Genomic DNA, 27,744 nt, shown 5'->3' with positions numbered 1-27,744 from the left:
GGCATAACGCCAATAACCCTGTATTTGTGTTGACTCTGTGATTCAATTAGACCGTGTATCAATAGCTGAGTCGGTGCGTATGCTAGGAAAGATCACATTTACCTAAATACCTGGCGAGGATGGTTTTACTATGGGGGACCTTAGGAGGGGTCTGTATGTTGCTGGTCCAAATCAGCACAGCACAAAATACAGGTAGGATAACACTGTCCTTTTCTATTATTTCGCTTATGCACATGAACAAACCCCTGTCCACAAGGCCAATCTGAAATATATTACGCGTGTGTCAATCTATATGGTTGGGGAGGGGGCAATAATTAGTTAATTCGGCAAATGATCGATTTTTCAAAACTATTGACAGCAAGGCTATCGTTGTCTGTATATGATGTTGCGCCAACATGGAGATTCGTTGCTATCGGGTGGTAAGACGCATATATACTCGTAGGAACCCCACTGGTCTTACACAACCAGCCATTGTTATTTTTGTCTTTATCTGAATGGGCAAGTAATTGCGCTCAAATATAACACCTTTAATTAAACACTCCAAACTAGTTCAACTGTAAGATGTCGAGTAACAGTAGGTTTGAGATCCCTTAAAAGATGGCACCCCCGTTTACATAATTTATTGATAGTATCTTTATCAAGTTACTAACCCATATAAAACATTTTTTAAACATTGTTTTAAAATGCTGTGCGAGATTTGTTTTGATACAAGTACCTTAAGAAAACCCTTCTAAGTAGAGCAGATCAATATTTTAACCGTTGCTTATTCTTGGCTTTGGGCTCAGTTCAAGACAAAATATATCGATTGATGTATTGAGTTTACTCAAAGACGATCATATCGCTATTTGTAAGCTTGCTGACTTCATCAAGGTTTGTAGGTTAGAGAAACCCGACAGTGAACTCTCAAAGTAAATATTGTAATGAAATTTGAATGCATTGTCCCGGGTTGTTTACAAAACCACATTACATGTACATGCACTGAAAACAACAAACAACAAGATAAACAACAATAATCATAGCACAAACATTTACTATATAACAACAAAAACAATTGGTTTTAATAGAGTTCTGAGTTTATCCAACAAAACATTTATTGCATGCTGTGTCATTTTACATAACATACATATAAACAACCCCTATTTTTCGATTACATTCACTGTGCGTTGACTGGTTAGGAAACATTGCAACTCGATTCGGATGAATTTGATATTTAAATAAAAAAAAACCCAGCTATATCCTTTTAAAGTAGATGCATTTTTTTTAAAATCAATTTCATACGTTGAATTTTTTTATAACAATATAACGCCACAAACAGGTTGTTGTAACTATGTATGTACATATATGTCGGCGTATGAATCGCCATTCCTGATTCTATTTTAAAGTTTGTCTCCTCATGCCCTTCCAGCTGCTTGTCAATACAGATTTATTCATTGTCTTGTGCTGGTTCGTGATTATTATTGTTGAAAGGTAGAATTTAAATGCACATGTATATCGATCCACTTCAAGGAATGTTGTAAACATTTCAATTTTGTAACCAGAAACTGTGCACGGCTGTTCTGTATCTTGTTATAAGTGAATGTCTGTTACCAGTGCAATGGGATCCACAAAACACACTCCATTTCCTTAACATATTGCCTTTCCAGTTGGTCAATATAATCGCATATCGAACACGTTGAAATGTTTCTTTCTTTTTAATATGAGATTCGTTCAAGCATGTTGAATACATGTATTGAAGTAGAGTTTGCATAATTGATTTAAAATATGACTGAATAATTATTTTAAAAATATATATTTTTGGTTTATTTAACATGTATATGTTATTTTTGCTGTCACAATATTGTATAAAAAATATGCGCATTTTACCCCAGAAAACAATATTTTTTTTTGAGGGGGGGGGGGGTGGGGGAATATATTAAATAATTTCCGGTACTTTTAGTCACATTTTGAAAGAGATCTTCCCCTTACCACGCATCACAAGATACTTTTGAATGGATCAGTCGCTTACCAAAATGAATAATATATAGCAATTATATATATATAGCCACAACAAACTGCGTAATAAGTAAAGTGGCCTTGGCTCCAGTTTTGCAATGGGGTTATATTTGAGACTGAACTGCGGAGTTCGTGTGGAAACGTCTTTATTTGGGTGGCGAGGACTGGGTTTAAATCCACTGTCCCAATTCTCCTTATTTCTGTATTCTTCTCGGTCACATTAAAGCATTCAAATACGTCATAAGGGAGATATTATAAACATAATGTAAACATTATATATATATATATATATATATATATATATATATATATATATATATATATATATATATATATATATATATATATATATATATATGAGAGACACAGTTCGTCAATTTCACAATTGACGTATAAAATTTAACCTCACATGCTTTTAGATCTACTACTATAATGTAATAATACAGTTATTAATACTTTTAACTCTTTGCTAGAAATTGACATGTATATTATCTTTCGAATTACATAATATCTTTATCTGATACCTGAGAATCATTATTTTATATAACCCCCCCCCCCCCCCCCCCCAATTTTCATCACCCCGAAACACCATCACATCAGCTTTTAGATTTAGAATTTGTGTTACATTTTACCCAAGATAATTTTCATGTGTCCATGTTTTACACAAAATCCATTGAAACTCCGTGCAGTACTTTTAAAAAACTGTGAAGTCAATCTGGTTTGGTGGTTGGGTGGTGGTTGGGTGGTGCAAGGTTTAGAATTCACCCGCTTTCTGCTGATTGTATTGTTTTGTATTTGTAGAGCGTGTGTGTGTATATGTGTGTGTGTGTGTGTATATATATATATATATATATATATATATATATATATATATATATATATATATATATATATATATATATATATATATATATATATATATATATATATATATTTTGTGTGTGTGTGTGTATGTTATTATTTATGAATTCCATGCTCTGTTCAATTTTGTCTGTGATACAGTATATTTTACAAATAACACATAATAGCATAGTCTGGCAGAGAACTCTAACGAAACAGTTTTGTTTCATGTACATATTTTTATACATATATGTGGATAAGTATGTTGGGAAATTACCATCTCTAAATTGGCACAGCGTCAGTTAGATTTTTATATTTTGGCACCAAACTGACATTGTCCGTTTTCGTGCTTATAGTAAGTGGGTACCACCACCCCCACACCCCCTCGCCTCCCATACGCCCTAAAATTCAGGTTCTTATTGCATAGCACATTTCATAAAAGTAATAATTATGTATACCTTTTTGAATTTACATTTGCGCACACAAATATCATTTCGATCTAGAGCGCAAGTCATTTTAAGCTGCAGTTGTGCGGAAGATCAGATTCTAAGCAAAGAAATGGAACAAGGTAAAAAATGAAGGTGACAACGCCTGGACTCAATAATTTGTAGGTATCCTCTGCCAGTAACACATGGGATAAACACTTAAATTACTCGTGTGACAGTGTATAAGTGGCGGTAATGATAGAAGATTATGGCTTACATGTACCTCTCGCATCTTTATTCAATGAGGCAAACATGTTCTGTTTAAAGATATCCAAACAGATATATTTACATTCTACTGTGTTTTCCCATTAAACTCTGTGATCTTCAAATGCCTCTAAATGCAACAAGTAGTCAAAGGTCAAATTGATGAGTTTTATTATGACGTCACAAAACGTTGAACGCTGTAAACTGCAACGTCACAAGCGAAAATCAAAGTTCACGCTTGTGGCTGTTACTGTGGCTCTTCCATTAATATTAACTTACCCTTAGGATAAGATAGGAATTTTAAGGTATGAATCACATTTGCAGACAAGGCAAGAAGTTAAGAAATGTAAATATAAGCATTAAATCATGATTTTTTGAAGTATACACTCTCATAACTGCAGCGGTGTGTGCATACAAATTTTCATAACGCGCTAACGCGCGTTTCTCAATTTGTATGCACACACCGCTGCAGTTATGAGAGTGTATACTTCAAAAAATCATGATTCAATGCTATATTATCTTAATGAAGTAATTGAAATGTATCCTAGTTAATTTGATTTTATATAAGAAAAAATCTTTGTTTGATTTGTTTTTGTAATTATTCCTTTTCGGTTATAAACTTTATCTATCGAAACTACATGACAACTTGATTTGTATCATTTTGCATCTTTATTTTTTATGCATATATCATACAAAAATTACATGCAGTTTATGGTCGATAAAAGATATCTTAATGGCATAAAATACAATGTCTACAAAAGATGCTCGTACATTTAAGCAAACACGAGTTGCCGGTGTAACGAAGAATATTGACCCGGGTTGAAAATTGACCCGGGGGTCATTTTTCAACATTGAATATTGACCCGGGGGGTCAATTTTCAACGTTGAAAATTGAGACCAAAATCATGAAATTTATACCCGGGGTCATTTTTCAACGGTATGAGAAAGATTTTTCTAAACTCTGATGACATCGACCCGTTGAAAATTGATCCTGTTGAGAATTGACCCAAACCTCAGAGTTTTGATCTGAACTGGAGCTTACTCTACACGGTTTAAATGTACAGTAATGCACATATTTGAAAGTTTCAGTTTTAAAATGTACAAACTGTCCGATACATATGCGGACGTGGCTAATTTCGTTTAGGCTGATATGTCCAATTAAACATTTAGTTTTTAGATTGAAAATATGATATCCATTTATTATTACAATACTATGTATAAAAGCTAAGAAGATGGCCGTTTGCTTCGGAATGGAGCAGGCAAGTAGGACTAGAATACTTTTTGTCATAGATGACATGGTTTTCATTCCCTCATGTGACAAAAATTTAAAGTTTAAACTTGTCACAATCTCTGATAAATATATCTAACAAACATATTGCCCGTTATCGTCACTTTTAAGGCAATTCAACAGAGCTCTATTCGACAGGCACCTGTATATTTTTCTAATAATTGAAAATATATAACCTCTATACTGCTTTATTGGGTAAAGGGTATATATATATTTATATCAAGACAAAAGGATATAATGTCAGATACATATGCTTAATTTGAAGAAGTCAGAATATTTCACTGACAAAATAATAAATGATTGGTTGTCATATTTTTATCCTTTTTCATATATACCTGGGTTTTTTTTTATACGTATATATATAGCATATACATATTTACACATGTTTTTAATTTTTTACGACTTAAAAATAATTTTTCATAAACTTGTCTGATTAACTTTATTGAAGCACCATCCAATTTTCTGCATATACAGTCATAGTTCTTCTTAAAAATGCAATTTGTTTCTATTATTTTGAGTTTTCAATTCTATTATTTACCTGTAAATTAGAAACACAGGCAACTGACGTAATATATTTTCTCAAAATTAAAAACATATATCCTCTACAGCAAAAATGTTATCAATTTAAAAAAAAAGTAGGTTTGCATCTAAATATACAGTCGGAGGATTGTTGATCTAATTATATTAATGGTATATACATGAAAAGGTATGCAAAAAGCATACAACTGATAGATATGTTGTTTGGAGCAACTGTATCAAGGAAAAATCCGAATTTCTTAAACATGTACAAATTGAAGTAACCAGGACAGTTACAGAGATCAGAGTTAATTCTTCTAAAATAATTTTATATAGTGAGCTTAATTTGGAAACCTTGCAATCTCGAAGGGATAACCATAAACTAATTATATTCTACAAGAATATAAATGGTTTAGCACCACAAGATATGTTAGATTGAATTCAATCATATTTTCTTACTGAACATGCATATAATCATAGATCGAATTAGCTTTTTTACTATCTACCACTATATACTTATTACAATAGTTTTGCTCCGTCTACATGTAAATTATGGAATAATCTTCATGCACAAAAGAAAATTTCATCAACTTTATCTTTCTTTTAAGTCGAAACTTAAAAAACAAAATATACCTAGAGCTTACAAACCTTTCAGTTAAGACAATAAGAAATATTATTTTACGTCAATTTCGGAATAAAGCTAGTAAAGCTTACTTATTTAAGGATTTTTTTTATCTGATGTGAGTCGATGTTTATACTGTGGGTCTGAATCTGAAGGAAATGTGATTTCCCCCTGGATATCCAAGATACACTCAACAAAGAGACGAACTTTTTAAACAACTTTTTGACATTAGTGTACCATTTTATATGAACTATATACTTTATGGTAGTTCTGATTTTTCATATAGATAAAATTGTATAATTCTTTCCCATGTTTATACTTATATAGATCTCCAAGGCGTTTTTGATTCTCTTAAGATACACTGTCTAAACCTATTTAAGTATTATACCTGTATATTTACTTAACATACAGTTCATTTTTATTTACTGTTCTTTTCAAATGGGCTGGATCATGAACATCTCATTCTTATGTTTGTATCTCTGCAGGTATAAATGAAGGTGATATGTTTGTTAATATAGGTGTGAGTGAACATGTCTACCAACAATATGTCATACAATCATATATGATAAATATTCAGATAATTATTTAATATTCAAGTACCTCATGTCTTATATACACATAATATTCACATTTAACACGTTTAAATTAAATTAATAATGTAGGTGGCTGTGATAGGAAGGTCAATCATCTACTCCAACGCTGCTGTATGATCTTCTACTACTTATTTCTATTCAAAAAATGCAATTTACCAATTTATTGACGAAAACAATTACTGTTAGTAAATTTATGATAAATTTTTGTGATCAAAGCAATTTAGAAACTTTAAAGCAGAATTCTATTGTCATCCTGTACAAAAATTAGGTTGCTAACTTGCTACAGATTCCATGAAGCAGAATTGTTAATGCCTAGAAAAATTAACGATTTGATGATATTTAGTTACATCAAAAGTTATTCTAACGGAACAAATAAAACACCAAAAATCGGCTTTCAAGATATAGTTACTGCAGCATTGTTCATGAAAGAATACAATCATGTTAGCATATCATCATTTTGTAAACTGTTATTGGCTGGATGGGTGTGAATGCAAAATTCAGATAGTCACAGTTTTAACAAACTGAGTGGGTGCAAACACAAAAATCTCAATATGACATACTGTAATTTTTTTAATTTACACCCACTCAGACAATTTACAATGAACAATATCAAAGTTTCAATTTACTGGGTGAACGTAAAACCAAAATTAAATAATATGTCATTGACGTATTGTAATTTTTAAAAATTATTTAAATTTGTACACTTCTCCAGCAAATTTAAAAAAAGTGTTTTACTGAATTGAATATTTTAACGTGTAACCATGTATACTAATATTATTAAAAAACATATATTTCTTTAAAAATATATAGATATCACACACACCAATTATACGCAAGAAGTTTATTATGAATAAAAAAGTTATTACATGTACATATTTAAAAGGATACTATGTAAATTCAAAAAATAATTATTTAAGTCTCATTTTAATCCCCCCCCCCCCCCCCGTTGAAAAATGTAAACATGTAAATCTAAAGAATAAATATATAAAAATTGATAATTTTTAATTAAATAAACTCAAGTTATAATATTGATTCGTTAATTTGTGCTTCTTTGCTGTTGAATTTTGAACCGGTTTCATGATCAAAATTCCACGATGCGGGTCAATTTTCAACGGATTAGGGTCTTTATTCAACACCTTTGGTCTCAATATTCAACGTGGAAAAATGACCCCCGGGTCAATTTTCAACCCGGGTCAAAATTCTTCGTTACACCGGCATCAGATATAGAAGTGTTATCGACAGATTACGATCTAACTCTTCTGTATTATTTGATATATGTAGATGATAACAGACTATTATAATTGTCACGAGTAACATGAATCGCCATCATACCTGTTCCCCACCTGGCATCTCTTTTCAAAGACATGCATTGATAAAGCACGGCTTAAAATAGTAAAATATTGAAATGAATGCCGATATTTCCGTATTTAATGATCATATTAGATATCAAACTCCTTAAAAACCTACACATATAAAACATGTGCCAGTTACGTTATGTAATAAAATGTGAAAATGCATGTACATGTACTGTCATTGGGGAATCTCATAGGTCTGCTTTCAGTAAACAAATAAAGCAAAATGGGTATATCTTCAAAGAATAATACATTGAAATGCATTAATAACTTTTGAGAGAGAGAGAGAGAGAGAGAGAGAGAGAGAGAGAGAGAGAGAGAGAGAGAGAGAGAGAGTAATGTTACGCACACCACTATAATACAGCAATTGTCCAAATTGGCATTCTTTCGTCAAAAGATCTTTAAGTCAAAATATGATCAGCTTGCACAGGGCGTCGTGTCGTCTCATTTAATTAATTGAATTAGGGAAATTCATTTGAAATGAGCACAAAGGCCTTGCCTTGTAAATTCTTTATATAAACGCATTTTTCCCGTGTATAAAAAAAATCTTAGCAGATTGTTTTTCCCCGAAAACTAAAGCTCCTGCCTTAAATTGCAAAAACAGCTAAATAGTTGCGAAACACTGTCTAGAACAGTTTACATTTACATTGTCCAGTGGCTTTGCCTGTGATAACACTACGTATCGATTTCGTACTATAAAACACATAACAAATAGAGGCACCTGCGGGGCTTGCTGATTTATATTTCAATATTTAATCGTACGATGGTTTAAAATTATATAAATATATGTAATAAGGAATCATTCTTTGAATATTATGAGGTGATAATTTCGGTCGGGGCGTGATCAAATCTATCATGAAGCCCTTCGGGCTTTATTGGATTTGATCCCGCCCTGACCAAAATTATCACCTCATAATACTCAAAGAATGATTCCCTATTCCTTATATAATACCTCTTATTCATCATGCCAAATATGGTTCATTTGTGTGTGGTTTGCACTGATTTTTTATTTTACTCTTTTATAAACTTAGTCAAAAGTACCCGAGTTTGATGATATCCAAATGGTATCTTCCTTCAATGGAACTTATGATATTGTATTGTATAGTTTATTTTCATTTAAAATTTCAATAGAAATACAAGCTTTCTTATAGATTGAAATCGTATAGAAAATAATGGTTACATTTTATTATAATCATGTGTAACTACAAGGCATATCATTTTCAGAAAGTCAATAGTTAGAACACTTTTTATAACATCTTCCTCGGCGCATGCGTTCAAGTGAAAATAAGTCAGTCTCGACCAAATATAATGAGGAAGATAAGATATAAGAAATATATCAAAAAATAGATTATTTATTCCACAAACAAAAAACTCCAAAACTTGTGGACTCAAACAAACTCAAATATCAAATAGATTCCGTTACAGTTTAGGTTATTTGAGCATAACAATGTGAAATACAGACCGTAAACATGCTTTAAAAATAGTCTGGCTGTGTCACGACTTAGATCATATTTAACATACGTGATCTTCAGCATGAAGTTTCAAATTTGTTTAAAAAAGATACCATCCTCTGAATGAGTCATATATATATATATATATATATATATATATATATATATATATATATATATATATATATATATATATATATATATATATATCTCCTTTTTCTGATGCTTTCATTTATGAATGCTAGAAGTAACGTTAAATGTGGATTTTTCAAGTGCAGATTTCACATGTATGTTACAAAACAAGACGCAGTAACCGAATTTAGAGTATAGTAAGATTAATCAGCCACGAAATCAAAAGAACGAATTTAAATTTCTATATTAAGTGCAAGAGTGAGGACCATAGCCGTTATTTCATCTTCAAAAAGTTGATTAAATATTTTGCAAAATACTTTTTACATAAATTGGCCGTTCCAATGTTTTAAGGAGTTTTTTTAGCGAATAAACAAAAGAAATGGCTTATTTATGTGTAAAAAGTATCAATTACTTGATAACAGAATAAACGTTGACTAAACATAAACATATATTTGAATTATTTTCATTGTAACTTATTAAACTTTATATCTTAATTTTAAAGCTTCCAAAGTAAAAGTTAGAACCCGGATTCATTAAGAAGTGGGCGATGGTATTGTATATACGAACGCCTACTAGTATATCCTGACACAGGTCATTAGGGTTTTTGATTCTTTCTTCTGTTTTTAGATAAATTCTCAAAATCATTATTTCAAAACACGGATCTAGGAGACTTAATGCTATATAGGTTATATTTATGAAGTATCTGAGTCAATGACCTCAATCACCAAGAATTCAGATAAATAATAATATTATTACCACAAGATCTGGGTTGAATGTTTGATAACTTTCAATTCATCAAAATAAGTAAACTCTACATTTTGTAACCTTTTGTGCTCTGTTTAAAGTAGATTTATTTTATTTGGACTTGTTGATTCTAAGATTATAATTGTAAACCCTCATTAAAATTTACTACACGGTGTGTCGATTTTTTTCTATTATAAAAAACCTCAACCTTTTCCTCCGATGCTTACAGAATACAGGACCTTTTTATCATCAAAATTACAACCGGTAGAAAGCCAAGTGACGAATACTCTCATTAACAGGGTTCAAAAGTGTCTTAAAATATGTAGATTCGAACCTAGCTACTTAAAATTTTTAATTCAGTTCTCTTGTGCTCAATAAGGTGGTTATGGCATAACATACGTTTTTAGAATACATGGTAATTAAATGTTAAAGATTGATATATTTTCTATATACCGAATTATACCAAAGATATTTGTTGTAGAATATAACTTGAATATAACAATCCAGACAATACACAAGGTATATATATTTTGATTTGATTTTATATTTTATTTTGAATTGACTTCTTTTTTTTTATTTGATAGGTCTCATTGTGTCAGACTTGCCCAATTCTTTTTTCAATGGCGGAGGAATAACCACATTTGAAGGATATGCAAACCAGTTCTCGGAAGACGAAGCTTCCTATAAAATGCATGTTGCAGGATTTTACCCATATGATTTTGACATCATGAGCATGCAGTGGGATGGCAATAGCACCCTTTACATCATGGATGGTTTATCAAAATCCATATTAAAAATGGAAGCTTTTGATATATGGATGAACCATACCGAGTTCGGATACATATATATGGTTCACAGGGGTCTTTCTTACACCATATCCAGCAGAATTGCCTATGATCACCTGACTGGCAATATGTACTGGACAGATGCCTTGTACAACTGGATTGCCGTGCAACCAGTCCATGCTAACGATCAGTCCAACTATAAAATACTGATCAGTGACCAGCTGTCAACGCCCGGTGCTATAGCAGTGGATCCAAATAACGAGTAAGAGCCAATAGCTCGAATGCTTTGTAGTGTTTAAGAAAATAATTCAGCGATTATTGAAAAATTGAATAAAAAAGTAGCAATTTGTCTGAAAACAAAAATACAAATAGTGGCTGTGTATAAAGTGTTGATCATCATACGCTACTGGCCATTGATAAAGTGGCATAAAGTCGATATAAAAAGCCGTTTCCTATGATTGAATATTGTAATGAATTATTTAAAGTGAAAATAGTCAAACAGCGTGCACAAGTCAGAATGTCAAAGGATGTTCCCCAGTAATCAATATAATGTATCTCACATCAGATTACATGTTGTATTGTCTGTTGCTCATCTCCAAGCTACTAGTTCTGAAGCAAATATCTTCTGTAACTGACCCGTTAATGATTCTATTACAAAAATAAATATTCTCAATTTTTTTTTTAAAAATACAACATAGCCAAATAAACTTGCCTTATATATATTGTCTTCATTTCTTTCAGCCGTTTGTTTTGGTCAAACCATGGAGATTCCGTGTTCATTGAGAGATCAGATTTATCTGGAAAGAAGAGAAAAATAATAGTGAAAAATTTACTCTGGGTTCCAGATATAAAATGTGATCCGGATCCCAGCAAACAGATGATTTACTGGGCAGACAATTACAGAAACACCCTGGAGATGAGTGACTATGACGGAATGAATAGGAAGGTTGTCTACCGCTCACCCAACATTTACCTGCAAGTCTCAAACATCGCAGTATACAAGGTAAGATTATCTGATTCTAACGTTATAAAGCTCAGTAGTTTTGGTATCTATAATTAGTTTATCACAATTCAACTTTGTATAGTTTTATTCGTCCAAAGATTATTTTGTCCCATTTTAATCATTAATCAAACTTAACACATTTACCGAATAAAAAATATTTTTCGTGATGAATTTAGCTCCTTAGTGGAGTGCATAAATAATTTTGATAAGGAAAATATTTCTCATATACATGTATCAATGTTCATTTTTTTTCAAACCGAATTAGTATCTCATTTGGTAAATATTCGATGAAAATAAGAAATTTTAGTAGAATTTGTCATCTTGAGATGATCCAGACGACTGTTTCTTTATAAATCTTTGTAGGAAAACAAAGATCCGGTTAAAATGATTAAAAAATAATAATAAGTTATTATATTGTGTTTAATAAGAAAACAAAACCCAAGTTACTCCACCCTCATGAACGGTCAAAATAAAAGCCATATAAACAGTTGCGAAACATCTTTATATTCTTTATTCAATTTGTTAATTTTTGGCATTTTCATCCGTATGAATCAATGTAAATAAATTAAGAATCCACAAAGATACCACAAAATATGAAGTTAACCTAACGATACGGTATCGTTGAGGTATAGAATATATAAATAGTGCCTGTTTGGGAGGGTAACAGTTGAAATTGACACCCGAGGAAACCATTGTCAACCGACGCGAAGCAGAGGTTGACAATGGTTTTCGAGGGGTGTCAATTTCAACTGTTATCCTCCCAAACAGGCACTATTTATTTTATTATGCTGAATGTCTTGATTTTTGAGATTTTTCTACTGCTTTTATTATAGCATTGAATGATTCATTTTTGACGTCGTCGTGTCAATAACTGCCGTCATGTGGGCAGACAAATTGAATAACGCGCGTTAGCGCGTTATGATAATTTGTCTGCTCACCTGACGGCAGTTGCTGACACGACGACGTCAAAAATAAATCATTTAATGCTTATATTTACATTCCATTACTGAAAAATTTAATTATTTACTTAAACAAATTGATATAAAGTGCAGATCACGGAGGGAGTGAATTAGTAACAGCAAGAACAGCTGTTTCTTAAAACCGGTTTAAACTGGTTTTCACATAGACTGTTGAGATGAGATCGACGAGCATGAAAATATAATCCATGAAAAAAGCTCTTGAAATGTTGCTTTTAACAAACTTTTTTCTTGAATAATTATAAAACACGGTGTTTTGACAATATTCATGAAATACATTTTTTAACCGACAACATAGAATCACTGTTTGAGAATTACTTATGTAAATTACTCGTCAATTCATACGCAGTGATTAGGTGTTGCATTTAGAGGCATTTAAACTGAATTTAATGGAAAAACGCATTAGAATGTAAATATATAGAAATGACGTGAATACCACGGCGAACCGTACGCGCATAATTTACACGCATGTTACAATTCGTTTTATTATACTTTCATATTAAATACTTTTACGTCATTTCTATATAAAAGCAGTAAAAACTTCTCTAAAATTAAGACATTCAGTATAATAAAATAAATAGTGCCTGTTTGGGAGGATAACAGTTGAAATCGACACCCCTCGAAAACCATTGTCAACCTCCGCTTCGCGTCGGTTGACAATGTTTTTCTCGGGGTGTCAATTTCAATTGTTATACCCCTGTAAAACAGTTACAATATAACTCTATACGAAAAAAAGTCCAGCATTTTGACTATTGGACTGGAACTGTTGGATTGGAACTGTTAAAATCGACTGTTCAAAAAGACTGTTGACCGGTGACGTCACATTCCGCGAAAACGTGTTATTGATTAGAAGGGGTATAACAAAACAGTTGTTGACTGGGGTCGAGGGCAACAGTTGATCTGTCGGACCGGCTCGCAAACTGTTGCCCAAGGCCGAGGGCAACAGTTGATCTGTCGGACCGGCTTGCAAACTGTTGCCCAAGGCCGAAGGCCGCGGGCAACAGTTTGCGAGCCGGTCCGACAGATCAACTGTTGCCCTAGACCCCAGTCAACAACTGCATATTATCAACTGCTTCTAAACCAATCAGATTTCAGTATTTAACATGAAAGTATAATAGTAGATTGTTCGTTGTGGTATAATGAGGCTCACTTTGGTGAAAAACCTTTTTAAAACTTAACCTTTTTAAAACTTAACTTAAACCAAACTTAAATCTAAAAAAGAATATGTCACCGAAAATGACTTCTTTGAAAAAGATACACAAACCTCCCTGTTTCAGGACGTTCTGTGTGGCAGCGATTACGACGAGAAGTTTGTGTTCTGTGTGGGAATCGGCACCGGCCAAGAGTCATGGCGACATGAATTCAGTTTCGAAGATCCATGGGGAATGACTCTTTTGGATAGCAAAGTTACAACCATCTCAAGTATGATTAAGTCTGAACTGGTCATCAGTTCTTCGGAAAAGTCTGTAAACTCAAGAAATCTTTGAACCGTGCCATTTTTTGATATGTTTTTAAAATAACTCGGGTATCAAGTCTGTTCTTTTGAAGTTTGTTTTTTATAGGCATTAATGGTGTCCACTGCTCAGTAATGTGCGATGCCTCCTGAATACTAGTATCCACGAGTTATTTGTTTACATTAAAGATTTTTTTATGTTGGAACTTTTTGGCTTTATGAAATAAGTTAACACCATTGGTAAAGGTTCAGTGATGTCCTGTAGACTATCACAGTTCATATATGTGTGTGAAGAAAATGTACGACGCTTATAATTGCAATACAAATGTTAAAAAACAATTCACCATATTTCATATATAGCCTAGTTCATTACAACCACGCTGGAAAAAAATTGCGTAATTGTTTTAATCTAACATATAATTTCAGAAAAACCTACCGGATTTTTATATGTCCTATAGGAAACTATTTACTCCCAGGAATTATTATTTTCCAAATTGATAATGAATTTTAAAGGTTAATTTCTTGCCTGGGAAGTAAGACACACTAAAAATCAAAAGTGTTTGCTACTAGAAACTCTCAATAAAATAAAAATTGTTGTAATATGAAAAACAGACCGTAGCTTCAAAAGAACAGTCCATATTCTTTATTTATCATTTCCTTTTTTCTATTTATTCTATTCCGTATGTTCTTTATTTTTTTTCAGATCCTTGTAAAGATAATGGTTGCGAGCACATTTGTACTAATTCTGAAGACGGCGCTGTATGTCACTGCAAAGAGGGTTACACCCTTAACGAAGACAAAAAAACATGCAATGGTAATTGTATTTTATGTGGTGTGTCATGAAACGATATCCTCTAATGTATCAACTAACATGGTATATAATGCATTGTTTAAAGTGCACCGAAAAGTATACTTGTGTCATCTTCAGAATACTTATGTAATATATCATGCTATTTGAATTTGTCTAGCCTCCCATTCTGCACATGGCCGCGGGATAATATTGTCCAGTGGGAACAATCTCTGCACCGTAGACATCCGGGTTATTACTGGAGTACGACCAAACGCCACTTGTCTCCTAGCCTGGACATCAAACATCACGCACATCGCGGTGGCAGCTAATGACTCCAAAGTTATATTTGCCGCAGGGGACGAACTAATATTGTATGACCTAGTAACTAAGCAAAATACATCTTTGGTCTCAACAGGAAAAGTATCTGGTAATATTAAAAGTTATACTTTCTGATATGATATCGATTAGCAAAATGAGTAAAAGAGATATAAAAATGTTTATATTTTTCTGATCCCAAAGTCACTGCGTTTTATGACATCGGAGACAAACCGAAAGATCTTTTTAAACAACTCATAGGCCTGTGAACTTTCTATTACAACAATTAACCTTCTGGTACATCTAATTAACAATAAACTTATCATACAAGAGTTCTTGAAAATGATGGTGCAGTAAATTATGTAATATAGAGCATATACGATAAAATGCAATTGAAAGTCTAGATGTAATCTAAAATGTCTTTAAATATTCAATTAAATATTATACTATACCATGGAACTAGGGATATAGTGAAAAACCTTAACATTATTTAAAAAAGAAATCAACTAAATTTATACAATATAAAGTCAAAGCTTAGATTTAACCTGGCTGTTTACACGATTAAAATTGTTTTAGATTCAAAGTTAAAACGTATGAAATCTACACATACCAAGGCACCATTTTTTAAAATCTTTAAAGCAATAAACCTTTTCAGTACTTTGATTATTCTTAGTATTCTTACTCGAATGACATAAATTTATGACCCTTTGATTCATTTGGCTTCATAGGTTTGGTGTACTCTTGGATCGGGGGAGATGTATTTTGGTCAGAGTCGGACACTGGTAAAATAAAACTCCTTTCACTGGATAGCGCTACTAAAACCGATTACACAATTTACTCTAACCTGAACAACCCCCGGGATTTAGCCATCGACCCACACAACGAGTGAGTAAATTATTGTTAATTGTTAGATTAGGATATTCGCCAAAAATCTACAGAATATGTAACAAAAATTCGGTTAAAACTACATTAACAATATGTAATAAAAAAGAAGCATGTTACATTCAAACTGTTTGGACGAAAACATAAACAAATTGTAAAGTTTATTATAGAATGGAAGTGTGCACTATTCTTATACTTCTGATATTAGCTATAAAAAAAACAATATTGATCAAAAGGACGACGAGGTATTTTTTCGTTGGCTGTTGAATTTCTATATTTTGCTCTTATTTATCTCTAAGCATGTACATGTATACAACATACGCATGACAGTATACAATTAAAACGAAACAAGAAAATGCACAGTTCCAATATGCATTGTGGAACTCTTTTTTTTTTTCATTTTTCTTTTATTATTATTTGACTGTGTGATGTAACTTTTCATCTTTTCAGAAAGCTGTTTTGGATTAATACATCACCACAAAGTGGTGCTTTACAAATTGAGACTGGAAGCTTTACAGGGAGTGACAAGAAAATATTCCAAAGCCAACTGTTCATTAACCCTTCCGGACTCTTCTTTGATGGTGGTCTCAAACTGTAAGTAAAGGTAGTTTTTGAGTACTTTTGAGTACTAGTGGGTAAAGCAGACAATTTGACTTCCTGGGTAAAAAATATACTCATACTGGGCTTCTCTGGACTTAAATTGTATGTTGGCTTTTTAATTGTTGGCATTGTCTTTGTCGTTATAAACTTTGAAATCACATTTTGACTTCTTCTCCAGAACAACTCGAGAATAGGGCTAGGCCATAATATGGCCTAGCCCTAAATAGGAATAAGTAGAGAAGTATCTTTGAATCCGTCTTAGACTGAAATTTATGTGGAAACATTCTCTAGTAGTGTAGATTCAAGTTAATTCAAAACAATTGATCTCCGGGAATAGGACACGGCTACATTGGGAATTTTTATATAAGAATAACTAGAGAAAAAAATCTTCTCAAATTTAAACTGAAGCAACAAAAGAGTCTTGTTGTTTAAGAAATTTGAAAATCTTTTAAAACAAGATATACTCTCCTACTTTATCAAGATATTTCGTACATGAATATGACACCATAGAGCTGATTTGATTAGATGCTCAGATGAGCAATGTGGTTCTTGGGCCCCTTGTTGATGATTTAGAATTAAATGTATTTTGCACGGCCTTCGCTTCACAATGTAAAGAATTTTGTTTTTCGTTAGAGAGCTGCAATAGCATCAGTATGTGTAATAAACAATGAAAAATAAAGGTTCAGTGGTTTACTGCTATACGAACAGGTTAAAAAGGTTTTTGTACCGTAATAAGATATTTTTAAGGCTTATTGTTCATTTAGATGTAAACGCACCAGTCTGAAAATATTCTCTCAGTATCGATTTAAATTAAAAAATGTCAACAATTAATCATTGATAACACTTTGTTGATTAACCTAGACAAAGAATTAACATAATAAAATTTGCAATATCCGAATTCTTTTTAATAATTTGCACAGAAAACCTAAACTATTCGAGTATGGAATAATTTTTTGTGATATTTATGGCATGCCAGTGTAAAACTTGGTGTTCATGTAAAACACATTTTAATTCATTATGATCCTACTTCTTGTCTTAGATAAATCTCTGTAAAGTTACAATTTTCATAATACAACATTCAAATATCAGATGTGATTTGATTTCATTTTAGTTCGATGTTATTTGCATGACCATGATTATTATTATTTTTTTTTTTTTGCCAACAGACTTTTTTGGATCAGTCAGCAAAAGTTAACGTATTTCAGCAAGAGTGCTAACTTTCACCTAAATACCGATCATTTATTAAATACAGATACAAAGTTATTGATATACAAAGTAAGTATGCTGTAAATTGTGCAATTTAATTTATTTGATTACAAAGACATATCTTCTTCTGACTTTCAGTTTGCAGGTCAACAACATTTTATCATATAAAATTAACATTACTGACTCATAACTATTAACAAGTTTTAACAGAAGGACGAATCTAAACTGTCTTGCAAACAGAATTTACTTGCATGTGTGTTCATGTTGTGCAGTTTGATTTGAATGTTATCAAGCATTTACATCAAGACACATTCAAAGAGAATCTTTTAATGAGTATTTATCTCTGGTAACAGAATTGTGAAACTTCTTTAGAACATTTTTGGGTTTTATACAGTATTTTATTTTCATTTAAAGTATCACAACTGAATAGGTATTATCTTCGTTAGCAATTAACGTTTTAATTCTGACATTCTTTGTATTGTAGGATTACTCGATCAGCACGAAGGGAGATAATCAGTTAACAGTATACAGTTTATATGATGAAAATGACAAACATCAATATACCGTTGATAAGATTTCTGACATCACCGCCTTTGCTTTATTTGACCCGGATATTCAGCCAAAAGAGAACAGTAAGAATTTCTTTTTAGATCAAAGGATTTTCAAATTTTTATATTGGATATACATGTATACGTCTAAATTAAAAAAAAAGTCTAAAAAAAACATGAAAAAAATAATCTTTTGATACAGTTACGTACGTTTTCGCTCCTATCAATATTTATTGGTATGATATACATTAAAATATATTATATATATGATATGTGTTGGTATGAAAACAAAACTATAGTAGCATAAAGTTATCATACCGAATTTTATTAGCATCCTTAATATTAAAACTTCTTGTGTTTTTCTTTAAAAGTATCAAATAATCTATGCATAAACACATGTATATGATACAGACTATAGCAATTGAATAATTATCTTACCTTGACATGTTCCCGTTATGCACACATTTTTTCTTTTCCAACATTTCAAATGTGTGCAAAATGGGAACAAATTAAACCCCTTAATGAGACTGTTTCGAAAATATGTCTGCCATTTTATTCAGTGTGTGAAGATTCCGTCTAATGAGTTGTCTTATTATGATGTTTTCATTAACAGACAAATGTGATATAGACAATGGAGGTTGTGAACAGATATGTATACCCGACGGTACCCAAGGAGTCTGCGAGTGCGGACTGGGATATGTTTTGGAAAGGGATGCACACAACTGCACCACAGGTGAGTGATAGAAAGAAAACTTTCTTATCATTTTCTAACATTAATAATATTGATATTAAAATGAGTTCTCTCTCTCTCTCTCTCTCTTTCTCTCTCTCTCTCTCTCTCTCTCTCTCTCTCTCTCTCTCTCTCTCTCTCTCTCTCTCTCTCTCTCTCTCTCTTTCTCTCATATGTTCAATGAGTTTTGTTTTTTTTCTCTTCAGTCGCACAGTCAGATATGTTTGCGCTTGCGGTCGACTTCAACCATGGACTGATTTACCAAATATCAATGAATGACAACCCGAAGGATAAGAAAGTGTCGGCGGTGGATATCCCCCAGCCGGCGGACCCGCTGGCCACCGCCTACATCCCGTCGACCCAGAGTGTTATCTGGGCAGACTACATGGATGACCACATCCTGAACACAACCTTGAACACCAACATTACAGAGATTCTGTACAGTCCAGGTATGTCTTGTATTCTGTACAGTCCAGGTATGTCTAGTATTGTGTACAGTCCAGGTATGTCTAGTATTGTGTACAGTCCGGGTATGTCTAGTATTGTGTACAGTCCAGGTATGTCTAGTATTGTGTACAGTCCAGGTATGTCTAGTATTGTGTACAGTCCAGGTATGTCTAGTATTGTGTACAGTCCAGGTATGTCTAGTATTGTGTACAGTCCAGGTATGTCTAGTATTGTGTACAGTCCGGGTATGTCTAGTATTGTTTACAGTCCAGGTATGTCTTGTATTCTGTACAGTCCAGGTATGTCTAGTATTGTGTACAGTCCAGGTTTGTCTAATATTGTGTACAGTCCAGGTATGTCTAGTATTGTGTACAGTCCGGGTATGTCTAGTATTGTGTACAGTCCAGGTATGTCTAGTATTGTGTACAGTCCGGGTATGTCTAGTATTGTGTACAGTCCAGGTTTGTCTAGTATTGTGTACAGTCCAGGTATGTCTTGTATTGTGTACAGTCCAGGTATGTCTAGTATTCTGTACAGTCCAGGTATGTCTAGTATTGTGTACAGTCCAGGTTTGTCTAGTATTGTGTACAGTCCAGGTATGTCTAGTATTGTGTACAGTCCAGGTATGTCTTGTATTCTGTACAGTCCAGGTTTGTCTAGTATTCTGTACAGTCCAGGTATGTCTAGTATTGTGTACAGCCCAGGTTTGTCTAGTATTGTGTACAGTCCAGGTTTGTCTAGTATTCTGTACAATCCTGGTATGTCTAGTATTTGGAAGGGGGGTTTTTTTTGGGGGGGGGAATAAATTTTCGAAAGAAGTGTAGCCAAAAATACGATTACTAGTATTTATTATTTCCAGTTCAATTATCAGTAATGGTTTTATTGAAAGAAAAGTTTATCAGCATTATCATCTTCATAGCCAGTACATAGGAATACAATGTTTTACAAGATATACTTATTGTAAGTTAATTACGAATATAATGTTTCACAAGATATATTTATTGTAAGTTAACAGGAATATAACGTTTTACAATATATACTTATTGTAAGTTGATAAGAATATAATGTTTTACAAGATATACTTATTGTAAGTTAATAGGAATATAATGTTTTACGAGATATACTTATTGTAAGAAAATAGGAATGCAACGTTTTACAAGATATACTTATTGTAAGTTTATAGGAATATAATGTTTTACAAGATATACTTATTGTAAGTTAATACTAAATTTACGTACCTTCTTGATATAAAAAAATGGCTCTTTGTATTTATTTGACAGCACGTTGCACAGACTAATTTTACATTCTTATGTACAGAAGTGCCTGTAATTAAAAAAACAGAAATCTTCATTTGACACAGCATAAGGGTACATGAATGTCTATACATTTTTATATTTCCAGTAAATTACATTGTGGCTAGCATCGCTGTCGATTATTCCACGGGAAACATATACTACACCGGTCTTCCTTACTCATACTATATCCAATACTCAATGATTGGAGTGATCCATTACAATTCACATCAACATAAAACCCTGATGGATAACATCCAGTATGCCTACAGTGTGGCTCTACATCCACCCAAAGGGTAACCTTTATCTTAATTTTGTCCAAAAAAATCTTAATATTATCCAATACTAGATTTTCTGGCACACATAAGATATTGAATGAAAGCACCCAAACATGTTTGAACGTTAATTTTATTTTCACACATATATAAAAACAAACTCTTGAATGGTGAACGATGTTAACTGTTAACCCCCTTTCGTTTGACAGGTATATGTTCTGGATAGACGGTGCCGGAATGGTGGGAAGGGCGAATATGGACGGAACTGACCCCCTGTTTCTGGTCGCTTATGGGATGACGTCAGCATTAGCAATCGCCGTTGATTACAAAAGTAAAATTAGTTCGAAATACATAGCACACCCAATAAACATAAATAAGCTGAACCTAGTTTCACAGTTGATGAAGCATAATTAATGATTCGTTAACTATCATAATAGTTGTATCTGTAAAACCATATTTAACGGTTGTAAACTATAGTTTACAAATGCTAATCTAAGTTTATCTGTAAATAAAATTTAGCAATAGATTTTGCTGATAAATATGGATTCACATATGTAAACTAAAAGTTATATTCGTTAACTATAGGTAAGAGTTGTAAATCATGGTTTCACAAATGGTGAAACTATAATTTTCAGATAAACTATGTTTTGCAATCCCAAATGATTGTTGGCTTCTTTTTTCAACGTATGATATACTACAGTATTTTCAGTGATTATTTATTTCCATTTTTCAGGTGACAAGGTGTACTACATCGATGGTGAGAGAATTGACTACATGAATCTGGATGGAGGAAACAGACAGACTCTTCATATGAACCAGGTGGCTGGGTTATCACACCTAGGGGTCGCCGGAGAATATGTCTACTGCACAGCCGCTTATAAACAGTAAGCCGTCCGTTTCCACCGAAGTTTTCACTTTAATCCCTGGAAAATTGACTTGTTTTTAAATGTTCATAGTAAGATTACCCCCAAAATACCTCAGACCCCCTCCACCTGGATTTTTTTTAATCCGCGTATGAATTGTTTCGGAGTTACTATGTTTCAATCGTAACGTTATCTCGCATATATCTGATCGCTGGCGATAATGAACGGCTATAAAAAGAATATTAAAGGTTGTGTATAATTCCGAGATATTTGAAATAACCAAATTAGTCACACCTGTCTCAAATGTTAACGCAAACAAATTAATTAAAAGTCATTAAATAAATGGTCTTATATTTATTAAATTGATAAAGGGTAAAGTGTACTGGAGGATAGAACTTGAAAATTAATTGTATGATAAAGTGTAACATGTATTTGTAATTCATTAGGAAAAAGTCACTAGGTATCAGAAATTTCAAGCAGGTATACAAGTTTATGTTGAAAAAAAAATCCCCAGCTCTTTCATATAATATTTGGTGAGATTCTTTGAACGCACTGTTTCCAGGGAGATTTTAAAGATACACAAAACGACCGGACTCCTGGTCACTGAATGGATGTCTCCCGTCACGGAGTTGGGGCGACTGGAGACCATCACCTTGTACGACAAAAGTGTAGCTCTTCCAGGTAAAATCCTCCCACCTTTTTCTTAACTATTGTTCTTTTTTTTTTATTGATTGCCTTTTAGCTGCATAATGTCACCATTGTGCTCTGCTAAAAACTAAAAAAAGAAAGAACTTAAACACTTTTTGATGTGAAAGATTTTTTTTTCCAAATCCATTTTATTTGATGTTTTTTTTTAATTCCAATCTATTTTATCATAAGAATATACCATTAACCGTTTTTATCTTGTTATGCAAATACATGTAGTGTATTTTCTTCTAAGTTACACCTTGCATTCTAATATTTGCACGGTGCCAAAGATGCTATTCTTTACATATTCTTTACATATTATGTTACATATTCTTGACATATTATGTTACACGCGAAAATTCAGATGTCATCGTAAAATGTCAATCCTTTGGTTAGCTCATTCAACCGAACAAATTGCTTGTTTGAAAAAAAAAACCCAACTACAACAACCCCATTCCCTTTTTAACCAACACAATTGTTTTTAAAAAATTAAAAATAATATAAAGACATTCATGTGTTATTTACTTATTCTCTATAGTTCATCAAAAGTGCTCCGTTAACAACGGGCTCTGTAGCACGTTCTGTTTCCCCCGCCCCAACAACCAGCGCTCCTGTGGATGCCCAGAGGGTGTGTCCCTTATGGCGGACCAGAGGACATGTAGCGGAGGTAACTCTTGTGTTACTGCTGTATAAATCTCTTTCCTTAGACTTAATCACAAGAAAATCCGACTTATATAATATCAAATTTTGATAAAGTTTATTATTAGTTAATTTTTTTTCAACAAATTAGTTAAAAGATAGGTATGGTACAGAAGTGCCTTTTTATGAGTGTTGATATATATATATATATATATATATATATATATATATATATATATATATATATATATATATATATATATATATATATATTTCTAGTACCAAAGTGCTCAATGGCAATCAAACACGGCAAGTTGTCGGACCTGTGCAGTGGATATGTCAACAGTACATGTGACTATGAATGCTATTCTGGATATCTGAAAACACTTACTGGAAAACTCACGTGCAACGATCATCTCAACTGGGTACAGCAGACGTCGGTGGACGTAAATATGTTATGTAAGTAGGATGCGAATTTTAGGATTAACTTTCTTTTGACTCTCCATTTTTAAATCGTCAATGATAAAAAAAATCTAAATTGACATAGAAATCGTAAAAAGTCACGATATGTTTTTAGGTATTAATGAACAAATTAAGTTATTTATTGACACGTATTTATTAATTAATTGCTCTCATGAATTGTACGATCTCCGTGTACATATATAATGAATGGGTAGCATATAGATTGATTCTCGGACATAGATAATTTGCACTTGTGGTTGTTGTTGTTGTTGTTTTGTTGTGTGAAAATAAAACATTGAAAAACAAAACTCCAAACCCACTAGAATTTAATTCAATTTATTCCATTCCATATTTCACATTAAATTAATCTAACATTTTCAAAAAAAAAAATCCTTAATACGCACCTCTTCTCACTTTCTTGTATCAAAAACTAACCGAGCACTTCCTCTGTTTTATTTTTAAGAATTTTTAAAAACTTCCAAATTTTATTATTTAGAATTTTTGTGTTTTTAAGATTAATGACTCAAAGCTTTTTCTTTTGTTAAAACAATATAATAAAATAACGATAACAATTGTACTTATATGTCATTAACCAAAATTATAGATTAAGTACTCTTTTCGGAGATGGAAAACAGGATACATGTATTAGCATAAATGATAAATAAAATTAATGCCAACTCTCAAATATGCAAAAAGTTCAAATGAGAAGCCAATGCCTATAGTAAGAATAGTAAAGAAGTAATAAAATAAAAAAGTATCCATGAATAACATTGGTGTTCATTAAAACATATTTATAACTATTAGCCATCATAGAGATTTGAGGGAAACATCCAATTTTTTTTCTTTAAGAAATTTTATAACCTATGGCATATCTATGTCATCAAATTAATTAATAAAACACGTCAGCTGGTTTGTTTTAATAAGTAATAATAAATTCAAAATTTAAAAAAAAAAAACAATTTTGTTAAAATGATGATATCTTTATGTAAAAGTCAACTTATTTGATAAAGATATGATATAAATTTGAAAAAATCCTCATTTACTACAATAGATGTTTTATTCGTTGTCAAGTTGAAACAAGGTTCAAGCCATATGTTTAAAATTTAATCGACAAGTACTTTAAATATCCACAGACTATAATAGATCTTCAAAGATTTTATTTTCTTAAAATTAACAATCATAAGAACCCATTTTCTAACTTTAGAAAGTTGCGACTTTCCTATAAATCTTTGTTTCGTCTAAAAAAAAAATTAGCACATTTTTCATACTTTATTATTTAAAGACACTTTCCTTCTACTAAAATCCTGTTATTTTTCAGTATCCTTTTTTTCTAGCGCAAAATCTCAATGAACAATTCGATATTGTCCCCTAAATATTTTTCTTATTATACATGTATAGGCAAAGAGCAAATAACAACGACTCCATCCCCTCCACCCACAACAACAACAAAAACAACAACAACAACAACAAAAGTACCACCACCGACAGCAACTACTACTACAACAACAACAAGTATGTTTGGTGATAATGATTGACAACACAAATGAGTTTTATTTTGTTGTGGGGTTTTTTGGCGTGTGCATTCATTATATTGTTTGGGTCGATGCCGCAATTTTTAATCGACCTGCGAATGAAGAATATAAAGTCTTCAATAATAAAAAAAAATTCGCATGAAAACGGTTAAAATGTTTTGTAGTTCAGTAAAGTAAAACGAACGGACATCGAAAAAGACTAGATTATAAATGACAGACATGAATAATTTAATATTCTAAGTTTTTTGCCAGTAAAAAAACCCACGCAGATGTTATACACTCTATATATATTTGCCTCCAAATTCGAAAGCATAAAGACCAAATCAACGACAGTCCAATGATTTTTCTAATTTATATTTCAAGGTACACCATCGCCGAACGTTAATCCCCTGCACCGAAAGGCTGAACCTCAGCAAAGTGACGGCTCCATTAGTTCCGGGACGTTTGCTGCAACCATTATTGTTATCATCATTGTTTTCATCGTAATCATCGTTATTCTTGTCTATGTTATGTATAAAAGGTAAGAATCATTGCCCTGTATGCGTATAGAATAGGTCGACACTCTCCAATTTTCTCACTCCAAAAAGTCATACGATGACTCTCTTTTTTCTCCTTTAATAGTTATCACATTCGAACTATTTTTGAGTACATGTTTATCCTAAACTAAATGATAGTAAATATATGTAATTATTAGAGCTAACGATTTCGTTTACATTTTTAGGAGAATTGTAACAAATATGTTCAGCCATGCAAAGTTTGTGAATTCTCCCAATGTCCCGGATGAGAGCGGCCCGGTGGATGACCGCTACACGTCCATTACGGACATCAACCAGCCCACTGCTTCCGCCAATGCGGCTGGGATGGAAAATCCGCTGTATGAAGTCAGAAATAAAACTGCTGTGCCAGATAACAAGGACAACACGCTGCCAGAGCAGGAATTCAGATCGGTTGATATGACAGCATATAAATATTAACTCATCAATTCAGATCAAATACCACATAGCTCTAGGGAGTCTAAAGGTTTGGGACTCAACCATTAAAGAAAATAGGTTCGTAACTAAGTATCTTAATAAACTGAGGTACATGTATATGGATTTGTACAAATATATGTTTTATACCCTTTATACCAATAATTATTTTGACTTTTAAATTCAACTTACCTGTATGATAATATTGTTTAACTTCTTTTTTACTTCTCAAACGAATGAGACCTTTGGTCTATATGATGATGATGTTGAAGATGATGATAACGCTCTCTTTCTGAAGGTTTTAATGAGCGGAAATCCACATACATGTCTTTATTTTATGTTCATCTTTTTTGTTATAATTAGTTATAACTATGTACTTTGGTTATATAGGAGCATATTGTTTGTAGCAAAAGGTAAATACCTTTATCCTAAGACCTTGGCTGATTTTTCAGTGTTTTTGTCATTGTTATACCGGTATCATCTCTTTTTTAACCGCCTTTATAGCTAGTATATTTAACAATGTGATCAACTATTATGTACGATGGACTTTTCGATATAGTACATACTGCTGCTTTGGTGCTATATAACAGTTGATAATTTCATCGAGTATAGTTATTCCATTCTAGTTATGAGATATAAACACATTTAGTACCAACAGTAATATTGGTTGGTTAGCATTATATAGGACATCAAAATGTGATATAATCTACTTTGTTTAGCGAAAATGTTTATACTGTTATGTTTTTGATGATTTTATTATTGTATTCAGACTTATGCATAATATCTTCATGAAACGCGTTGAATTATTTTTTTAAACAATGAAATATTGAAATCCAAACGTTCAGCTGTGTTGTATGTGTATTCCTGAATGACCATATTCATGGTATGGCGTATTCTGATTTGTATCGAGATTATTTGAAACCCAATTGATAATTTCATCTCATAGTTTTACAAGGGTACATAACATTGTTCATGAACACCGCATGTTCAATATATTTTTAATGAAGGATTCCTTTCCATCTTCTGGAACTTTGAAACCCAATTGATAATTTCATCTCATAGTTTTACAAG

The 27,744-nt window shown here is 32.3% G+C and overlaps 1 protein-coding gene across 2 annotated transcripts; it reads left to right on the top strand.

Annotated features, from left to right (window-relative positions):
* Positions 1-27,515, top strand: LOC105348721 (low-density lipoprotein receptor-related protein 4). 2 transcript variants are annotated; one of them, XM_034446550.2, is made up of 21 exons: positions 1-192; positions 10,804-11,266; positions 11,746-12,007; positions 14,262-14,406; positions 15,141-15,251; positions 15,406-15,654; positions 16,271-16,427; positions 16,875-17,018; positions 18,191-18,299; positions 18,715-18,862; positions 19,392-19,511; positions 19,715-19,957; positions 21,357-21,543; positions 21,732-21,853; positions 22,256-22,406; positions 22,948-23,066; positions 23,611-23,739; positions 23,991-24,170; positions 25,572-25,685; positions 26,069-26,225; positions 26,427-27,515. In XM_034446550.2, exons 1-21 carry the CDS (start codon positions 120-122, stop codon positions 26,677-26,679), a joined length of 3,636 nt encoding a protein of 1,211 aa, XP_034302441.2. In that variant the 5' UTR covers positions 1-119; the 3' UTR covers positions 26,680-27,515. The 2 variants fall into 2 exon arrangements, with proteins under 2 accessions (XP_034302441.2, XP_011456571.3); XM_011458269.4 differs by lacking the exon at positions 25,572-25,685 and having other exon boundaries at positions 2-192.
* The last annotated feature ends 229 nt before the right edge of the window (positions 27,516-27,744 follow it).

The sequence above is a fragment of the Magallana gigas genome, chromosome 2 (assembly GCF_963853765.1).
Source record: "Magallana gigas chromosome 2, xbMagGiga1.1, whole genome shotgun sequence".
NCBI lineage: Eukaryota > Metazoa > Mollusca > Bivalvia > Ostreida > Ostreidae > Magallana > Magallana gigas.
This window is presented reverse-complemented; position numbering and strand designations above follow the sequence as displayed.